The sequence below is a fragment of the Cheilinus undulatus genome, linkage group 8 (assembly GCF_018320785.1).
Source record: "Cheilinus undulatus linkage group 8, ASM1832078v1, whole genome shotgun sequence".
In the NCBI taxonomy this organism is placed as follows: Eukaryota; Metazoa; Chordata; class Actinopteri; order Labriformes; family Labridae; genus Cheilinus; species Cheilinus undulatus.
In genome coordinates, this window is record NC_054872.1 from 49,512,398 (window position 1) to 49,533,505 (window position 21,108).

The 21,108-nt window shown below is 41.3% G+C and overlaps 1 protein-coding gene across 2 annotated transcripts in view; it reads left to right on the top strand.

Moving 5' to 3' along the window:
• Positions 1 to 3,915, top strand: part of bbs9 (Bardet-Biedl syndrome 9) — a 291,076-nt gene extending 287,161 nt beyond the window's left edge. For both annotated transcript variants that reach the window (XM_041794515.1, XM_041794514.1), the window contains exon 22: positions 1,927 to 3,915. In XM_041794515.1, coding sequence (XP_041650449.1) covers positions 1,927 to 2,270 — 344 coding nt within the window. In that variant the 3' untranslated portion in view covers positions 2,271 to 3,915. The remainder of the gene's footprint in view (positions 1 to 1,926) is intronic.
• The last annotated feature ends 17,193 nt before the right edge of the window (positions 3,916 to 21,108 follow it).

Here is a 21,108-nt window from a genome sequence, read left to right on the forward strand (position 1 = left end):
TGAGGCTCATTAGCACTCCAACCACAGCCCGTGTCACTGCAGTCTGTCGTTTATAGATAGAGGGTCCTGACACAGCGGGCCCATAGAGATTACTGATGCCTGGGTGCAGGAGGCATGTGTGGAGCTCTCAGTCAGAGTTTTGCTTTGCTGGAAATCAACCTTTGTTTGCAGCTTTTCAGCTTATTGTGCTTGTCAAACCAACAGCAGAGCCAGCAGGGAGTGAAAAGACTCTGATTGATTGCCCAGTGAATTATACTTGAAAATGATTGTTGAGATAACAGGGTTTCTCTTTGTCCTTTTAAAGCCTTTCAGTCAAGCTATGCTAGCATCTCCCTGCAGCCACAGTGATGTAAAATACACCACCACGGCTCCTTAATGTCTCATTTCACTTTAAAATCATCAAAAAAAGCTCAGTGGACAAGTCAAACACATCTAATCTTTTTTATACCTTTTTACTATTCCTCTATTTCTTTTTCAATCCATAACAAGTTCCTTTTTCCATGGATGAGTTCATGTTATAATCAACTATGTACCTGAAACTGCTCGTTTTCTCCATAGCGTCTCCATAACGTTATCTGAGCAGCTGTCATATCAGCCTCTCAGATCTAAAAACAGCTTGCACCGACAACTAAAGCCGGTTACACACCGCGGTGCGGTAACTACCCTGAAAACCACCTCCCTGCCAAGAGTCCCCGAAATGCCGAGCGTTTTTTAAAGTGGCTGCTGCCGCCACAATACGAGGCAGCAATGATGTAGAGGTGCTTAGGTGAACGTCACAGAAGAGCCCGCCCACAAGTCCATCACAAACCCCCTCCCCAAAAACACATAGAGTACCTCACAATCTCTGTGTATTAACATGTATAATGTGCTATAAAACGGAGGGAAAAATACAGTTTTGTCATCAAAATAATTCCCCCTAAAAAATATGTTTCAGTGGTTGGTTCCACAGTTTTTCTTCTGGTTGTCTTTGTACAACGGTAGAGCCGTGTTGTAGAGCTCAGGATATTCAGGATACACCGACATTATGAGCTCCTCCATTGTTTGCTTAGACCCACGAAGCCTGCTATTTCCGAGTTCTCTCCCTCCTTCGATGGATTGTCTGCTGCCGGGCAGCTGCCACCAGAAAGTTCAACACGCTGAACTCCGAGTGGCAGGGCAAAATCTGTGCGCGTTCATTCCTGATAAAACTGTTTCGATACTGATCGTTTTTGGGGTTGATTTTATAGCTTTAGGATGATGAGGACAAAATATACCATAAGAACCTTATTTTTTGTGGATGTAATAGTCTTTTAAGGGCCAGAGTTGATGATCACCGGAGTAGAGGAAGACATGCATCAAACAGCACCGAGACCGGGAATCGATACTGAGACCAGTAGGAAGGGGACTTCAGCCTCCTGCTCCACCTACTGAGCCAAACCAGCGCCCTAATTGCAATGTCTGGTCGGCAAACTTACAATATGTTATTCTATATATGATAGAAAAGTGGCATTAAATGTCCCAGAAATCACCAAATACTGGACAGAACTTTTCTGTATATCCACCATTTGAAATTTCATGTACAGCCCTGGTCCCGTCCTCTGAGAAATCTTACATGCTTTTCATTTTTGATCATCTAACTCACTAAAAATGGTCTCAGAAGTCTTCACTTTGACTTTAAAGTTTGCAGGAATCTGAGAAGAGCAGACTAGACTGTTTTTTTCTGTGGTGGAGTGTTTTGAGATGTCAGACGACAAGAGAAGTGCTATACAAGCTGAAGTCCATTTACAGTTTTCTCTTTTCATAGGTGGAAACACCAGCCCATGGTTTTCAGTCTGTTCATGTTGAGACTCTTCTGCTGTTATAGATCTTTAATGATGAATCAAAGAAGATATTGATATCTTAGTAAAACATGGATTAATAATCTGTTTTTACTCCTTTCTCTTTCAGATAAAGAGAAGAAGGAGGTTTCACCAGAGGCCTCATTAAAAGAAGAAGCAGGAGCTGCAGAGGAGTCCGTCAAGGAGGTCAAAAAGGAGAAAAAGGAGTCTTCCAAGGAGAAAAAAGAGACAAAGAAGGAACCAAGCAAAGAGCCAAAGGAGGAGGGGAGGAGGGAGTCCAGGAAGGAATCGGTCTCCTCCTCCACTAAGGAGAAGAAGGAGTCATCTAAGGAGAAGAAGGAGAAGGACAAAGACAAGGAGGTGAGCAAGGAGTCAGGAGACAAGAAAGCATCCAGGAGGTCGTCTGTGAAAGTGAAAGAGAAGAAGAAGGAGCCAGAGGCCGCAGAGGGCTGACAAGAGCGGAGCAGGGAGGTCACATGATACACGCACATAAACACAACACATATCACACACAAACCAGCGTCTCGATCATATAAATATGTGTATACAGTCAACGTGTAAACATACACAAGGCCACGAAGCTGCACATACAAACACACATGAGCTGTAAATACTTAGCTAAGGCCATAGATCTCAGTAGCAGAGTATTTTCCTCCCAGACGCTTATTTACATCGTCTGGTAATAGCTGATCCTCACACACAAACATGCAGGAGTGTTGGTGTGTGCGCTCTGGGGATGTGGTGAGGTCTGAGCCCACGGAGCGCTAGGACCAGTCTGAAATCCGCCTCCTCTTTTTCGCTGACTCTCTCCTTCCTCTTCGTCTTCTCCGTCCCGTTGAACCCACAGCTCTGCGCCTCCTTAATCCCAGCCGGGCCCCAAACCACCCCCCCGCCCACACACGCTTCTGGATGTGACGTCAGACCCGCCCCCTCGCGTGGCACAGAGCCCCGCCAGAGCCTCCCCCGCCTCGCCGCCAAGAATACACCGCCTGCTGCGTCCTGTAGACATCGCTGCTTCCGGGTAAACCAAGCCCACATCCTACAGCTGCCTCCACCGCTGCTGCCCCCTCTGACCTCCACCAGACAGTTTTACATTGAAATTCAGGACACTCAAGGACATGCAGCTGCTGATGGGAAAATATTTTAGTGCTGTGGAGTCGAACCTGAGACTGTTTTAGCACATTTGAGAACAACAGGGCGTTTTCTGGAAAAATCAGGGTGCCAATCAGGAGAGAGTTTAACAGCTGAGGCTTTTTCTGCTTATCTGTACCTTGACAAGAACGTTTACCAACACTCTCACACATTTTTCTGGTCTGGATCATCAGCAGCTTGTTTAAATAGCTCCAGTCAATTCAGTTTAATTTGTTTATGCAATCTTTGACCCTGTTTACACCTCACGTTAACAGCCATGGGAAATCAGATACCAGGTGGTAATCCTAGCTGCTGGATGTGGCATATGGAGGTGGTCTGAGATGCCTCCATCTGAACTGGTTTTTGTAGTGGTTCAACTGGTGGGTCGGCACTCAAGAGTAATCCTACTTTCATACATTTTATTTTCTCTTTTACTATCATAAGGGTTCATTTCAATATTTCTCACTATTTCAAAGTATTTATCTCCTCTTTTCAGAAGAACAAAGTTGCTTCTCCTCAAAATCCCTGGGAAATTGCCAAAAATTTTCTTGTTACCATGTAAAATTTGAGCAAAGTTGGTCAGTTTTCTTTTTTCAGTCATATTTTGTTCCATACAAGGGCCAAACTGGCCATTTTTCAGTTGAGAGATTTAGACATTTGGGTCGCGATTTTCTAGTTAAAGAGACCGTGGTGGGTCCCGAAGCTTCAACAGTTAAGAACTAGCACCACCAATAAGACCACCCCGTCCACCAACATAATCTGCCTTTTTCCACCAGTGTACAAAAGCCTGGATTACTTACATGCATCCATCAGCCTCCCCAGTCACTGTTTGGCATGGATTGAGTTTTTACCCACGCCGATATAATCGGCAGGGGGTTATGTAAAGGGTTCCGTATCTTTCTTTCTTTGTTTTTTTATGTGTACAAGATAATTCGAGAACAAAAAGTCGGATCTTCACCAAACTTTCAGGGAATATTGGGATAGTGACAGGGAAGAATCCATTAAATTTTGGTGATGATCCACGCGCCCGTTCTGTTTTTCTCTGACTTTGAAATTTTGAACACCATAGTAATCAAAGGGAGCGTGAGTTCCTCGGTGGCGCTGCTTAGGCGTGGGTCTGCCGCCTCAGACGGCCGTTCTAGTCTTATCAATGTCATCATCACCAGAAAAGGTTTGTCTACTAAATGTTTTAACACTGATTCCTTTACAGGTTTAACGTTAAGGGGAAAAAGCCACCTCTAGCTTTTTAGCTTCTTAAGGCAACCACTGCTGTTTTCTGATCTAGTAGTGCTCCTTTTGGGTGCACAAGCTACAAAGGAAGCAGGAGAGTTCAGCTGTGGACACAGGCCCTAATTTGTTCATGCATTTATCCAGTGCTGCACACAGCACATAACATGCTAGGATACCTAACTAACTTTTCCTGATTATATCTAGACAATAGGACGTGTCCTTGATTCAAAATATTTCAAAGCTACATTTTTTTTCTCATTTTTGATAGTAATATAGAGCGTTGGACACATACACAACACACTTAAACACAGTAAACACACCACTACACTGACATAATTGAGGATCTTTAAGGGGATTTCTGCCAGACTTGAAGCTTATGTCTTCAGCCATAGATGCTGTGCCAGTTTAACAAAGACAATCCCAACACTACTCTACAAGTCTGCAACCAGTCTGTCTGTTCAGCTCCATGCTGGAAACTCTGATTTAGGATAGATATATTTTAGTTAATTTTCATTTAGATATTCTAATTTTTTAGCACAGATGAATAAAGCATCCACTCATCCTCGCCAAGAAGGATAGAAGGGCATGTTGGTGATGTTCAGTTTCCCATTGGACTCGAGGTTTTATATGTAACTGTTTCAGATTACCATAATGTCTGTAATATAGATTGGGTTTTACACTGTTGTATTAGCTGTTCAGACCATTCTGAGTCTGATTTTTATAGAAACAATGCTTTAAAAAGGGAGATGTTAAGAGGACTAGTGAAATTCCAGAAAAATAGAGTTCAGCATTGACATGATAAACTTATTTATGACTTATTTAGTAATAAAATGATCAACTGTAAGTAAACGAACATTGGTTTTAATTGTCTTTCCTTTATAACCTGCTGATTTTTTTCCATAAGACTCCATCTGCCAGTTTAAGTGTTTTCTTGGCTGATTTAAACATTGGCCAATTTTTCACATTTTGCCTAAAATAAAATCAGGTTTTTGTCCAAACAGGAGGGAAAATACCTTTTTTTAAGAACATAAATTACAGAATAAAAGCATAAAAGAGAATGGTTGTGGCGATAAGCCTGTTTGAGTTTGTTAACCTAGCTGAACGTGAACTCCTTGCCATCAGGGAGTCATTTTGTACATGCATTCCTGCATTTTTCCTCATGTGGTTTAGCAGTTTAGCAGTCATTTATGTGAAAATTGGAAAGTAAACATCATAATTTACATTTCTTTGACTATCCAAACCAACACAATGGGAAGAATTGACAATGTCAAAGTGGACATAAAAATGGTTTTAGAATCCAAAATAACTGAGTTTGAATACACAGTAAAGTTTCTTTAAATGCAATTAACAACAGAAATACAACCTTTTAGTGTTGTAGGCCTCATGAGAGGCTTTTTGTGTGACACTGTTTTGTTTTATGAGTTTTTTTTTCCTGTTTATAAATGACCGTTCTGTTTCTGGCAGGTTTTCTTCTCAGGAGGTTTCAGAAGAACAATACCAGAAGCAGTTTTTAATTTTGATCTAAAAATGTTCCTTACCCAGCATTTATCCAGTAAAGAGGCTGGATTCTGAACCCAGGTGAGTGGTTTATTTAAACTTTAATGACCTTTGAACTTTAATGGTTTGTTTAAACCTTTCTAATCATTTCACTTTATCTATTTCCATAATTATTCTGATTTTATTTCAAGAAATTCAAAGTTACTATTATAACTATTACAATCAATGGGTAGAGATTCAAATATAACACTTTAAATGTACTGAATTTTATGCAATATGGTTGACCTGTAAAGCTAATGTTTTTTTACTGATTTTTCTGCATGTTTTTGCCACTTTTTGCCCATTTTTGCCACCTGTCACTCATTTTTTGGCCACTTTTCACCCATTTTTGCCACTTTCTGCCCGTTTTTGCCACTTTTCTCCCAGTGTTTCCTGCTTCAACCTCATTTTTGCCACTTCTTTTTGTCACTATTCTCCCCTTTTAACATTTTTATCCTGCTTTTTGCAATTTTGTGCCCCTCTGGCACTTCTTGCCCATTAAAGCTACTTTTTGCAATTAAATGCCACTTTTTGCCAGTTTTTTACACCTTTTTTTTCTAGATTTTTTTCCCATTTTAGTCACTTTCCTTTTTTGCTAAGTTTCTGCAACTTTTAACTCATTATCTGGTCACTTCACACTTGTTTCGCCACTTTTCTCCCAGTGTTTGGGCCATGTTTGCCACCTGTAACTCATTTTTTGTCACTTTTCACCCATTTTTACCACTTTCTGCCTGTTTTTGCCACTTTTCTCCAAGTGTTTGCTGCTTTAACCTCATTTTTGCCTCTTCTTTTTGTCACTTTTCTCCCCTTTTAACATTTTCATCCTGCTTTTTGCAATTTTGTGCCCCCCTTTGGCACTTCTTGCCCATTTAAGCTTCCTTTTGCAATTTAATACCACTTTTTGCCTGTTTTCCACACCCTTTTTTTCTATTTTTTTCCCATTTTAGTCACTTTCACTCATTTATTGCTAAGTTTCTGCAACTTTTAACTCATTATTTGGTCACTTCCCACCCATTTTGCCACTTTCCTCACAGTGTTTGCTGCTTTTTGACCATTTTTGCCACCTTTAACTTATTTTCATTGCTGCTTTTTACCACTGCAAATGTATTTTTCAACAATTAGGCTCTTTGGGTGATCAGGGTTGAGTAACACTGATTTAGACATTTCTTAATGTTTCAAATGTTCTGCTTAGAAATGCATGAATCAATATGTCAGAGCAACAATGATCTATAAAAAGAAAACTGCTATCAGCTCATATTTAAACAATTTTGAGTTTTTACTGACATTTAACTTTCAAGGTATAACCTGAAAAGGTAAAAGAAATCATTAGGATGTGAAATATAGATGGATAGACCCAAATATGTTGCCAAAAAAAAAAATCATTCAGTGGCTATAGATACACTTTGATGATTTCTCAATGCAGAGCTGCTAAAAAGCGGGGTTATATCGCTTTGAAACTGTACAAGTGTTTGCAAATCTCAGCAGGAATGTATTTCTCAGGATAAGAGAACAGGGTTTCAGATGTTTTCAAGTAAATTACACCATAGAAAAATGCATCATGGAAAAATGTGAGGTTTGAGCATTAACCAATCATGCAGGAGTCTACATTTCTGACTTTCCATCACATCTTTAACGCTTCACTGTTCTTCCATTCCCAGAGTCTCTGCAGAGATTTGTGGACAAAACAAACCTTGTAACAACACTTGTATGATTCAGGAGTCAGCCTGATGTGTTTTGAAGGTATGTTTTGGTTGTTTCTGTGAGGCTGTGGACCAGAGGTCTGCTGCAGATTGGGTAACCCGGCTAAATCTGACCTGCTGTGGTTTAATCTGGCTGCAGCTCTCTGTCTGTGGTGACCCTTTCTCTTTCTCAATCACTTACATATTCTCATTCCAATCGCCTGGTTCACATCATTTTAAATTTTTTTAGACTCCTAGAATTTGCATTTTAACATAAATACAGTAGAGTATATGGGTTTAGATCCAAAAAGCACACAACAATCCGATTCAGAAAGAAATAGGCATCAAATGAGAGATCCTCCAAGGATCAATGATGGACAGCCAAAATGTTTGCTCATTTTCTGGTAGTAGCAATCCAATAATGTGGAAATTCAGGATGTCAAAATCACTGGTTTTGTTTAAACATATCAATAATTTCTCAGTGGATATCAGGAAGTCTATGATCTGCCTTAGAGGATCTCAGAGAAGACAGAGTTTAAGAAAAACCTTGGCATGCTCACGTGAGACAAACATTTATGGAAATCCAGTTAAAACCTCGGAGTCTCATCCCTTCAGCGGTTCATTTTATCGTCTTAGTGATGTCTGGTTGTGTCATAAGTGTCTGAATGAGACCGGCTCTGTTTCTGCTCACAGGTCTCTCACTGCAGAAGTCTTGATCTCCATGAGATTACCTCATGAGATGAGTGGAAAGCTGTGAGATTAGAGCTGTTCTAGTCAGGCTGTCAGGGTTTATTTTTTTAGGGTCAGTGTATTTTCTGGCAAATCCATTTCCTGGTTGAAACCAGACTCAAAAATCAGGAGAAACTCTCCTTATTCCATTTCATCATTTTTAGCATAAAGTGTTTTTTTCAATTCTGTTATTTTTTTTCCTTGTTTTAATAAAATACTTGAGGAAAAGAAAATCAAGAGACCCATTTGGAAAGGTGAACATTTCAAAACAGAAGCCCTCATGTCAAAAGTCAAAATAAAAGTAAAAAACCATCCAAGCCAAAATGTATCTATTTGGCTAATTATTTCTTTGTTGTTTGTTTTTTGCTCTTATTATTCATTCATTACCTCCGCCAATGAGGTTATGTGATTGGGTGGGTTTGTTCATTTGTTCATTTGTTAGCAAAATAACTCAAAAAGTTGTGGACCGATTTTCATGAAATTTTCAGGAAATGTCAGAAATGGCATAAGGAAGAACTGATTAGATTTTGGGAGTGATCTGGATCACCATCTGAATCCAGGAATGTTTTAAAGGATTCTGTACTATTGGGAGATCGGGCTAATGGCGGAGGTCTGTGCTGTTACCACTTTACACCAGGAGATGGCGGACATGAGTAACTTCAATCCCAGCAGCATTTTTGGGTGTGTTTCTATTCAGAGTTTTGGAGTTTATAGGGTTTGAAAGACACACGCCCGGTCGAGGAGACGAGTCGGAGCGTAACAGAGAGAAAGACAGCAAATTGTAGCGAGAATACTCACAATGCTGGGAGGAATAGAGGAATATTCACCCTCTGCCATGACTTCCAGTCATCCAGTGAGACCATGGGTGAGACTCTCAGTGCATCTGTTCGCACCAGCAGGCAATGCTTCTGCCATGACAGTCCACCCAGAGTGAAGCCACTGCTTTGCCTCACTATGTTTCCACCCCACCAGGGAGGGAGTAATGGGCGAATGCCATGGTGGGGGGCACATGGGGATGGATCCAGGAATTTTTTAAAGGATTCTTCACTATTGGGAGATAGGACTAATGGCAGAGGTCTGCACTCTCTGAGTGCTTTTCTAGTTTTTATATTTATCCAGTTTATTATATATTGTTATTAAAACCTACCTGTTTAACAATGCATATAACTCCTAACCATTTCATATTTTTCCCCCTGTCCCATCTGTGTTTTATGTTTTGTTCTGTAAAGCATCTTTGAGTTTCCTATATAAGCGCTATATAAGTCTGATGTATTATTATTATTATTATTATTATTATTATGTACACACACTTATCAATAAACATTTCCACCAAACAAAACAATCATAAATTGAAAATCTTACTCCTGTTGTGTACACAGATAAATACCCCAAGCTTATTTATTTATATTAATTTATTTTCTTCCTAATATTAATAACGTAATTAATAAAAAAAAAATCTAACCAAACTGAAAGAATTAGAAAACACCTCATTTTGCATTCGTTGTCAAAAATGGAAAAAACAACATGTCAAATTCCAAAAACAGAATAACAAGAGTTTCTCATGATTTTTGAGTCTGGTTTCAACCAGCAGAACCAAGAGTTTGACCAAATAATTGATACTAGATACTAAGTCACACATGCATATTAAAAAACAACAACAACAACAAAAACATTCATGTCATTCATGTAGAAAGGACATGCAAAGTTACTGAATAAATAGCAACAATTTTCTGCAAGATTGGACAGCCAGCTCTAAAATCCTTCCTCTGCATCATTATAACTCACAATAAACTGAAAATGTACTCTGATGTAGAGCTCAAAGTAAAAGTTAGACAGCTAGATCTCTGCAGATGGGTTATTCCAGGGTTTAGGATTAAGGTTGAAGGCCCTTTCTCTTCAAACAGGCCCTGGATACAACCTGCAAACCCCATCTCCATCTCCTCTCCTTTATCATGGTTATATCCTGTTCTCTATTAAAGAGGAGGATGAATAAACTCTTAACACTGTCTACAGACTGATAAAGATGCTCCATGTAGTTCTGTCTCCTCCCTGTTGTTTGCTCTCTTCTTTGTGTCTTTATTCCTGACCTTAAACACTTTTCCAGACTCTGTTTTTGCTGTTTTCCCCTCTTCAGTGGCGTCTTCCCTCCTTGTCGCTCCAGTGTGAGGAACCACCGATCCTGGCTGCACACACCCCACTGTTAAAAACATCAAACAACAATGCTGCAACAGTCCTAGTGTGAGCGGACCACAGCCGCCTGGACAGAGTGTAATAAAGCGGAGTTTGGATTCAGACATGGAGGCTCAGTGCGGCTTTTATTTCTGTCTCCTGGGCTTTAAGGCGTAAACAACCCGGATCAGATAATTGCAGCATCATTTTACCCTCGCTGTAGATTTGAAGCGTCAGCATCGGTTCGCCTCCGCCACGGGGAACTTAAGTGGATCGGATTTCTTTTCTGTGTGAACAGCACTGATCCCATGTTTTGATTCCAGGCTAAAATTACAAGATATTGTATTTTGTTTCTTTTGCAACCCAGTTAGATCATAATTATGTTGATTAAATGACATTACAACATTTGTGTGGAAAGACAGTGGATCATGTTTTCTGCTCCACTGCTTATGTTCTTGTTTCTGTTGTAGGAGTGTTACAGGGACATTTTTGAGCATTAATACGGGAACTTACCTGAAAATACATGGAATTTCCCTTTATTATAGTGGACAACAATCAAATTTAAATCCTGTAGATGCATTTCATGTAAATGTTTTGGAAATTTGCATGCAAAAGGAAGTACTTCATTTTTAGACATAGCCTTTTTTAATAGGACAGCTGATAAAGTACAAATATTGTTGGGGTGAATGCAAAATGACAGGAGAAGGAGCCACAGGCCGTGTGAACCCAGACTGCTGGTTCAGCATGGAACAACTTCGTCCCACCAGCACACCTCAGTTAACTAAACATTTCACATCCATCTGGGCAACAACCCATAGATGGTGTTTGGAATGACTTACCTGTCTGTGTAGGTGTGGAAAATGCGAACCCATGCTCAGGATCTTTCATGCTCAAAACTTCCAAACGAAGTTTCTCTGCTTTCTCTTTCAGCCCGGTCTCTCCGTCTGTGTAAGTTCTTCTTCCGTGTTCTGCGGTTCACACAAATGTCCTCTGGTATCCACAGTGAACAGAACATCATCATCACTCGAGTCGAAATCACTCATATTATCTCTGTTTTAGCTTGGTGTGGTGTTATTATCCCCGTAGAAGCCTGCAGACCAACACAGTTGATCAGAGGATCAATGCATGGCGGAAGGAGACAAAATGCCGAAAGCTGCATCGTAAATTAGCACCTGACACAGAGGGGTTTTTTTTTGGGAGAAATTAAGTGCTTCGTACATTTTCGACACAGCGTGCAGGCAAGTCAGCTTATTTTTTTGGTCCATTTTTACGTAAAACTATGTAGATTACTCGTTCACATCTACAGCCACTATGCCGTGGACTTCTCTGAGCTTGTATTAACCACAGGATCAACTTTCACAGAAATCACAGGCTAACACCACTATTATAGCCAAGTACTTCATACAACACAACTTTAAAAATCCTAAAATATCCTTTTAAAACTCCACTTAGATTTTTTTTTTATAAAGTCAGTTCTGTGTAACCTTGCTTAGCAGATGGATTCGTCCGTTTCCATGTTTCTCACTGGCGATTCCATCTTGCAAAGCTCCCGTCTGAACCGTTTGGGCCCAGTTAGAAAGTGACAGGACCAATCAGCAACGAGGGGCAGTACTTTCAGGCGCAGCAGAGTCGTGCAGTTCTCTATGGAGTTTATTACTCAGTAGCTACTACGTCACGTGTTTTGTTGCTCTGACTGGCCTGTAAAGATGCGACAGAACATTCATCCAATCACCCTCCGAGTTCTATGGGAGGTTTGCCAGATGCATGTGTGAAACAAATCCATCTGACATGTCAGGTTAAGTTCTGTGCAGAGTGAGGGCGCATTCACACCAGAGCTGTTTGGTTCGCTTTAAACGAACTCTAGTCCATCTCTCTGGATAGTCCAGTTAGTTTGGAGTGGTGTGAAAGCTCATGTGAACTCTGGTGCGGACCAAAACAGAGAGTCTCGGTCCGCTTCCTAACGAACCCTGGTGCAGTTTGTTTGAAGTGTGAAAGCAAAGCGGACCAATTTGGCAGGAAGTAGCATAAAGCTAATGATATATAGATTTATATGTGATTTAATACACTCAAATACATGTTGGTACCTCGCTTGGCGTCTGTGTAGCCATAGCAACATGTCCTAGTCGGTGCCGATTTATTAGTCTCATTTAAAGAACAACATGCTAGACTGCTCACCGCCTTGCTGCCTGCTCATAATGCCCCAAAGCAAAAGCAGAAACCCCAAGACAGTGTAAATTCTGTTTTTTTTTCATTGCTTATGCTGAAAAGAAAGACAGGTGAAAGAAGATTAATTTCCGGTTTCGTCTTCTTCTACGCATTCTTTTCTTCTTGGTCGCCATTTGTTTGTGAAGACAGCGCCCCTAGCGGGTGGAGGTTGTAGTTTGTAGACAGTTTGGTCCGTTTGACTAAGAGCAGTATGAATTCGAACCAAACCAAAGTGCAGCAACGTTGCAATTTCTGCTCCAAAACGGGCCGAGTCCCCCCGGACTATCAGGTGTGAAAACGACCTGAGTTTCTGGACCTCTTGGCCCTTCAAACCTGTAGGAAAAGCATCAGTCCCTTCTTTCCTCAAACCTGATTTCCCTGATATGAGGCGTCTGTCCAACAACAGCGATGCACGTTAAGAGACTGAACTTTAAGCTGACTTTACTCATAAAACAGGAGAGAATGGAGTGTTATACTGTCTACCCAGACCTCCCAGATTTATTCTGTTCAATAAAACGCTGAAACAGACACTCAGAGCACTTTAACATCCAGAATTACACACATCATCAGAGCTTTAAATGTGTTTCCAGGGTGTTTCAGTCGTCCTCTAAAAAAGAACATTAAGTTCATAAAAGGCTCCATAAAGATCTTAAATATCTGCACAAGTGCAAACAACTGACCAATTGTGTTTTACTGTGGAGTTCCACCCTTTTGTTGCTGGCTCCACCTAATCCAGGACGATTTAGACACGATGGCTTCAGGACAGAAAGAATGGAGCATCAGACTCAGTAAAGCCCATCATATCTGCTTAGTAGACTCTTTTTGCTGTTTGAAATTCATCAGAACAAAATAAATAGTTCCAAACTCCATTCAGAAACCTGGCATTTAAGGTTGCTTCTCCTGAGTCCTGACTAATCTCAACTTTTTATAGATCTGCAACATGATGTCGTTATATCAGGAAACACTGACTGCTGGCTCCAGCAGAGGTATGGAGATATTCACCTCCGTCTACCAGACGGTGATAAACTATCCTTATCGATGGGTTTCCAAGATTAGGAATGTCCTGAACATTACCAGGAAGTGTTCCCCAAAAACAGCCTTTAAAGGAAACCTGTGGACAGGGCGCTCGGTTTCCTCGCTGGTACCTCCGGTTCAAACACCAGTACGGCTTCTGGGTTTCTTGGAAAGCCTTCTTGGTTCCTGAAAAGCGTGTTGGAAACAGGCTGTTAGCATTGTTTGAGTCAGACAGCTGGGTCCAACCTCTCCCCCTCCTCCCCTCTCAGCCTCTCAGAGCCAGACCTACCGACTGCAGGGCGCTTTAACCTCAGGGCCGCCGGGCCCCCCTCCCGTCTGCAGCCAGTCTGACGCAGGACGCCGTTCCCTGCAGGTCAGTCCTGCTGAAACTCAATCATTATGTGGAAATCTATAGTTTGTTCTCTTCTTGTATTGTTTAACTTCCTACAAACAGCAATTTTCTATTTTTAGCTCTGTTTGTGTTCCTCTCTGGGGGTTTAGGGACGGGACATGTGACTACATCAGTCATTCTGAAAACTTAATCTAACATGGATGAGTTCTTCAGGAGGAGAAGAGTGTTGGATTGTCCTGTCTGGGACATTTGAGTGATTCTTCAGTCTGGATTTTCTCAGAGGTTACCTCAGAATGTCTAAACCACTCGTGTCTGCCGGGTCCAGGACCTGGATGAGCTGGTGGTTTTCTGGGTGTTACTAGACTTGATGTTGAAAGCATAAATGTGATTCTGATCCTTCTTTCTTTCTTTCTGTCAAAGCCATAAACGCTTCTTCATTTCTCCACCCAGTCTCTGTTAACCCATCACAGCTTCTAAATCACTGAGCATCCTGTTCTTGAGGGATTAAAACACACAAGAGAACTTAGAACGATCCTACTTTTAACAAAAGCCTTAAGAATACTTGAGATTAGATTGTGTAAGCCGTCACATGTTCCAGATGTCAATGTGTGTTTAGATGCAATGAAAAACAAAACTTTATGGGCCTTCACTTATTTTGCTTTAAAAATAGTCCTCAATCTGGAAATTTCACTTCCCATCTTCTGTTGCCACTACTAACCCAATTTAGATATTTTTATGCCCATTTTTGCCAATTTTAACTGCATTTCAATTCTTGCCATGCTCATTTTTGCCACTTTAACCCCCTTTTCAAATTTTTCCACTTGTTTTTGCCACTTTGAACCCATTTTAACTTCTTTCAAACCATTTTCACCACTATTTAATCCCATTTCACCAACTTTTCTGCCAATTTCTGCAACTTTTAAACCCTTGCCACAACTTTACTTTTCTGTTTTTGTCACTTTACATGTACCGTTGCCTTTGTTGCCACTTTTAACCCATTTTCAACATTTCTATGTCCACTTTAACCACGTTTCACTACTTGCCATGCCTATTTTTGCCACGTTAGACCCCTTTTCATATTTTTTCTGCTTGCTTATGCCACTTTGTACCCATTTTGCCACTTTCTGATTATTTTTGGCCTGAGTTACAACATTTTTTCCCTTGAAGAATGTTTTTGCCTCTTTTAAACCATTAACACCACTTTAAGCCCATTTTACCACCTTTTTCTGGCAATATCTGCAACTTCTAAACCCTTTCCACAACTTATTCTGCCAGTTTTTGTCACTTTGCACCTATTGTTGCCTCTGGTGCCACGTTTAACCATTTTGCAACATTTTTATGCCCATTTTAACCACATTTTACTACTTGTCATGCCCATTTTTTGCCACTTTAAACCCCTTTAAACATTTTTTTCCGCTGGCTTGTGCCACTTTGAACCCATTTTGCCACTATCTGCTTATTTCTTGGCCTGTGCTAACACATTTTTCTTCTTGCACAACATTTTTGCATCTTTGAAACCATTTTTGCCTCTTTTAATCCCATTTTATCACCTTGTCTGCCAATTTCTGCAACTTTTAAAGAAGTACTGAACACTTTAACATTTTTTCCAGCTGTATACTAAGGTATCTGACTGAATTATGATAAAACACATCAATGCTGGTGTTATTTTTGACATTTGCGCCAAACTGATCAAAATCAGCATTTTACATCTTTTAATTAGCTCAAACAGACATCTGCTTTAAAAATCTTTCTTGAGAAGGCGGGACATATGTGACGTAGGAACGTCACAAACTCTTAGAAAAGGTAGAATAGAGTGGTGCAGTTGTGACGTCATTTTGTAGGCAAACCCGGAAGTTTGCATCGCATGGGTTCCCTCGGCACTGAGCCTATGGGATTTATCAGTGGGCTTTCAGATTATTGCTGAAAATAAGCTCTGTGTCCAATAAAAGTTTATGGAACTTACACTTTTTGCTCATAAAGATAATCTTCACATTGATAACAGAAGCATCACATCTGGTTCGCTAATCTAACTCATAAAAGTAAAAGCTAATGTCATGCTGCATTGAACTACAACATGATCGACTGAATTTTACGTTATCCCCCGCGGATACAGGTGAATGGCAGGCTCAGTTGTCACGCTTCGGATGATGGTGTTTAATCTCCCCAACAAACGCTGCAGTCCTTGTTAGCTGTCTTTTAGCAACCGCCTTTATTAAGACGTGAAAAGATACACCAATCAAAGGTGGGGCACGTTTCAGATGTATTTTATGTTGTAGGATAAAACTTTAAACTCTCTTGAGCTTGTGTTCACCACAGACCTTATTTCAGGCATTGAACTGAAAACTCATTCAAAAATCCCTTAGACTTTCAGACGAGGGAATCAGAAGCGCTAAAACGCTAACTTACTTCCATGTTTTAGGACTCATTCCTGCACCACTCTATGTTACCCCCTCTAACTGACTTCACCATCCAGAGACCACTCCCATCCTCTCCTGCAATGCTTCAGCTCTGAGAGCTACGGCTTTAGTAAGTCGGTGCTGGAGCAAATGGCCCAAACAATAGTCTCAGGACCACCACGATCCACCACCACTCCACAGCCTGCTTCAGGGGACTCTGGAGGGGAAAAATCCCCCACCTCTAAGGCCCCGTCCATATGGAGATGAATTCGGGCATATTCGCAAAAGTTTTTTGTCGTATCGGCGTTTCATCCACACGGAAACGGTGTTTGGGTGACTGTAAATGATACTTTTCGAAAACGGGTCCCAGAGTGCATAAATCCACAAACGACTACCGTTTCGTCTCCGTGTGGACGGCTATCCGCATCTTTATTGAAATGATTACGTCACACACAGCGTAGCTCCCTTAATGCGCCTGCGCGGGTCCAACCAAAACAAACATGGCGGACTACAGGGATGTGTTCGTGCTGCAAAAGCGACTGAGCGTATTATGGCTTTTACAGCAAAATTTGATGCTCTTTTACCACCACCGCAAAACGCACACACCATTTGTTCTTAAATCCAACACCGAGAACAACCAGGAAGGCAGCTAGAAGAAAGTTTGGGGCAGTTTGCTGTGATCTTCTTCTCTTTTTTAATGCATTTCCATGGCAGCGTTACAGCGCCACGTACAGGCACTACAGCGTTTTCAGTCGTTTTCAGTGGTTCTGTGGTTACGCGGATATTTCCTGAAACGATCCCATCTGTACAGAAAACTTTTTCAAAATGAAACAGCAATATATTGTTTTCGTCTCCGTGTGGACAGGGCCTTATTGTCATTGTTTGAATTGTGAGACCCTCCATCTAGTAGGGAAAATCTCCTGCTGAGGTTTGACTGAGCACTTCAGGCAGGCTGCCTGAAATCTTCTAGAAATTTTCAGCAGAGTATGGCTACTGACTTCTGTAGTGTTCTGAGCAAAGGCTGAACTCCTCCACTCTCTCACTTTCAGCTCCTCTGAGATTTGAGTGTGTGTGTTTGCGGTCAGAGCAGGTCACCCCCTCCCTCTCTCTGTTGCCATCTAGTGGTTATCATCTCCAAAGTATCACCTCACCCAACCACACTCATTCCTAGACTTTTCATCAAACCGCTCTCTCATCCACGCTCAGACTTTCTCTGTAGAATAACACAAACCTACTGAACGCTCCTCTTCTGACACTCAGCTTCCTGTCCTTTCAATACACACACACACACATCAGCCGTGTGTGGCTCCTGTGTGTGTTTCCAGCGTGCTGCAACGCCTCAGATGGAGCGACGTCTGACGCTCACTTAAAAGCTGCTGGGTGGGTCCTAATTATTTCTTTGAAGACTCTCCTTTCCTCCCGTCTGAGCTTCTGACGGGCTGCACTTTAAAGAGGCAGTCTTCCTCATCTGTCACAGAAGACGTTAATGTGACTACAGACTGCAGATTTATGGGAGCAGAGTTTAGATCCTGGAGTGTTTGCACAAAGCAAAGCTGCATGTTTCATTATTTTAACTTTCATTTCAGGATTTTGTGAAGAAATCTTACAAGAGGCTAGCTTGTGTTTTGCATATGTCAGCCTTTGTTGGAAGAAAAAATCCCTCCCATTTTTTTAACACATGCACAAGACTCCTAAAAACGGCCTATAATACTAATGGTGAGCTGCATGTATGAATGCACACAAACAGATTTATCTCTCTAACTTACTTCTGTCCAGCAGGGAAGGTCTCCGACTGTAAGATGTATGTGTGAATGAACAACCCAGGAGCATTACAGGATAAAAGCCACCTGAAATGTTCTTGAAATTTTCAGGACTGCATGTCTGAAACTGATATGATAGACTCTTTCAAGGCCCGTTGAGTCATTATCTTAGTGTCTATCTTGCAAAAAATGAGCAGACCAATCAGCATCCTCTAAGGAGAATGAGGTGGTGGCTACAGGTATGGTTTAATTGTACTGCAAGCCTGTAAACAATGGCAGCCAGTAAAGAGATTAGCATGCATGCAGCTATAGTCAAGTCACATATGGAAGCATATGCTGGTTCAACAGTTGGCCCTGTCAACCTTGGCCCTGTACTTGGCCTCCTGGTGGCCGTTATCCAGGCCTGCGCCAGCCTCATGACCCATGCCTCCAGGTATACTCCCAGTTGACCTTTCTATGACACCTGTCCAGTCCAACAGGTCCTGACCAGTATGCTGTGAGCTGGAGCAGACCTGGTAAGGCATGCCAGCTGATGCTCCAGCAGCTGACCCATCTTCGCTCTCCTGAGGTGTCAGCATTATGTTGTGTTCACACCAGGTGTGAATGATCACCTATTCCCAAATAAAGAGATTTAGAGAGTTTTTTTTTAATTCAGGCAAATAACCGCTTCACTTACACACATTTATAAAGTGCCCAAAAAATGCAAAAGACTTTCCCCACATCCAGTGTTTCAATCTGTTGCCTACAAACATGGCTAAGCTTAACTACATGGAGAGTGCGTAGTGCTAACCATGGTGCTAACCTGGTAGCATTCGGCTGAAATCAGGTGACAGAGAAATGTTTTCACAACTTACTGGGCAATCCAACCTCCTCGCTCACTTTCCTCCATGCAAGCTGCTTTTTATTCCCTTGCCGATAGGACAGACATGTTGTGTTGTAAAGCTGAGGGTAGCCACAGACAGACTCCACAAGTTTCTCCTCCATTTTCTGGTTAAATGAAACTCCTCCCCTCCAGGCTGGTCCTTCAGGGATCTAATAGTGTCTTTTTATACATGTCATTGGAGGATCTCCATGCTGACTGGCCACTGTGGTGCAGCTGAATTCAAATTTTTCAACTCTTGTGAAGAAGCGAATAAAGTTAGTGAATTATTCATTCAATTTGTGCCACACATTTGCAGCATTAGCGCCGCCCTAGGCAAACTCACATCTGCTCACATCTTTACATTGACTTTACATGTAATTAACTTGTACATATAATTTTACTCGCAACCAACATTAGACACGCAGTCTTGCCAACGACACCCAAAAATCCCCCGAAGAGAAGTCGTCAAGATGATGCCTCTGGCCTTCAGTAAGCATCCTGGCCTCATGAGAGTACAGTAAGACCTGGAGGAACTTTAGTCTGCATGCTCAGATACCATGAGTGCCACACAGTCCCAAGTCTGCAGCTTATCTCAGCCCTGAAGTCAGCGGATCAATGGACTACCAAGGTAGGTGAACAACTCCACAACTTCTACGCTCTCACAGACACAGATTTGGTGGCAGTATCCATGGCGTCCTCAAATGCCTCGATCTTTGTTATAGCTTTGCTGAGTTTTATCAGAACTAGACAAAGTTTCTTAATTAAAAGAATGGGCCACTGCACCCTAAACCAGTGGTTCTCAATGTTGGAGCTGGGACCCCGATGGGGGTCACGAGACACTGAGAGGGGGTCTCCAGATGCCTTAACAAAACTAAGAACATGTTTGAATCACACTGTTGCCACTTTACACCAATTCTGCTTAATTTTAAGCCATTTTCTCACCATTTTGCCAATTTTAACACTTTTTTCAACTTAAAACCCTTTTTTTGTCATTTTAAACCCTTTCCACCACTTTTTCCTGCCTGTTTTTGCCACTTCTAAACCAGATCTTGCATCTCTCTGCCTACTGTTGGCTCTGTTGAAACATTATTAACCCCTTTAACCACTTTTTATGCCACATTTCATAATTTGATATGCCTATTTTTGCCAGTTTCAGACAATTTCTGCCTCAGCTAACCCTTTTGTTGCCAGTTTATATCAATTTTTAGCCCATTTGACCAAATTTACACCAATTTTAGCCACTTCAATGCCATTTCAGGCAATTTTTTGCCATTATTAACCCATTTTAGCTATTTTTCAACATATTTTAATTTTGTTTTTAACAAAACGATTTACATTTTTAAGAGGACTGCTTACTAAACAAATGAATTAGAATGTGTTTCTTTGATAAGAGTGTTTGTTATTCATGTTAAATATAAAATACCAAAGCTTAACTTCACAATGGACCATTATTTTGGCTGGGCCCCAGAAAGCCCCCCCCCCCCCCCAATGGATGGCCTTGTCTGCACATGACTATTCTAGAATGTGCATGGCTGTGTTCAACCACCTTCAGGTAACCTTGCCAGGCTCCCCCACCCCTGTTATTGCTTCAGGCCCCACCTAGGGGCCTCACTTTGGGAATCATAGCCTTAGACCAAACTTACATAAACAGCAGTGTGTTGGTGCATTGCAAAATAAAATGGTTTGACCAACTTGAAAAATCGAGTCATTTGTAAATTTCAACTGAATCAAGTTTCTCAAGTGGAGTTAACACGAGTTAAAGCTTAAGCTCTTTGTGCAAAGTGGTTGCACGGTCAGAATCAAAAACAATAAAAGGAAAAGTGTAGGCTGAAGCAGTGGCTCTCAAACTTTTCAGCCCGCGACCCCCAAAATAAAGGTGCCAGAGATCGGGGACCCCCACTGTACCTGAAGGTGGTTGAACACAGCCATGCACAATCAAGAATAGTCACGTGCAAACAAGGCTGCCCATTAGGGGGGTTAAAGGGGAAGGTTTCTGGTGCCCAGCCAAACTGGGAGTCAGCAAAATCATGGTCCATTGTAAAGTTAAGCTGTGATATCCATATTTTATATTTGACCTGAATAATAACCACTCTCATCAAAGAAACAAATATCTTTATTTATTCATATGTGTAGTAAAAAGCCTGCTTCAAAATGTAAATCTCAAAAAAAAAAAAAAGTTTGCAATAATGGCTAAAATGGGTTAACAAGTGGTGAGGTTAAATTTCAAA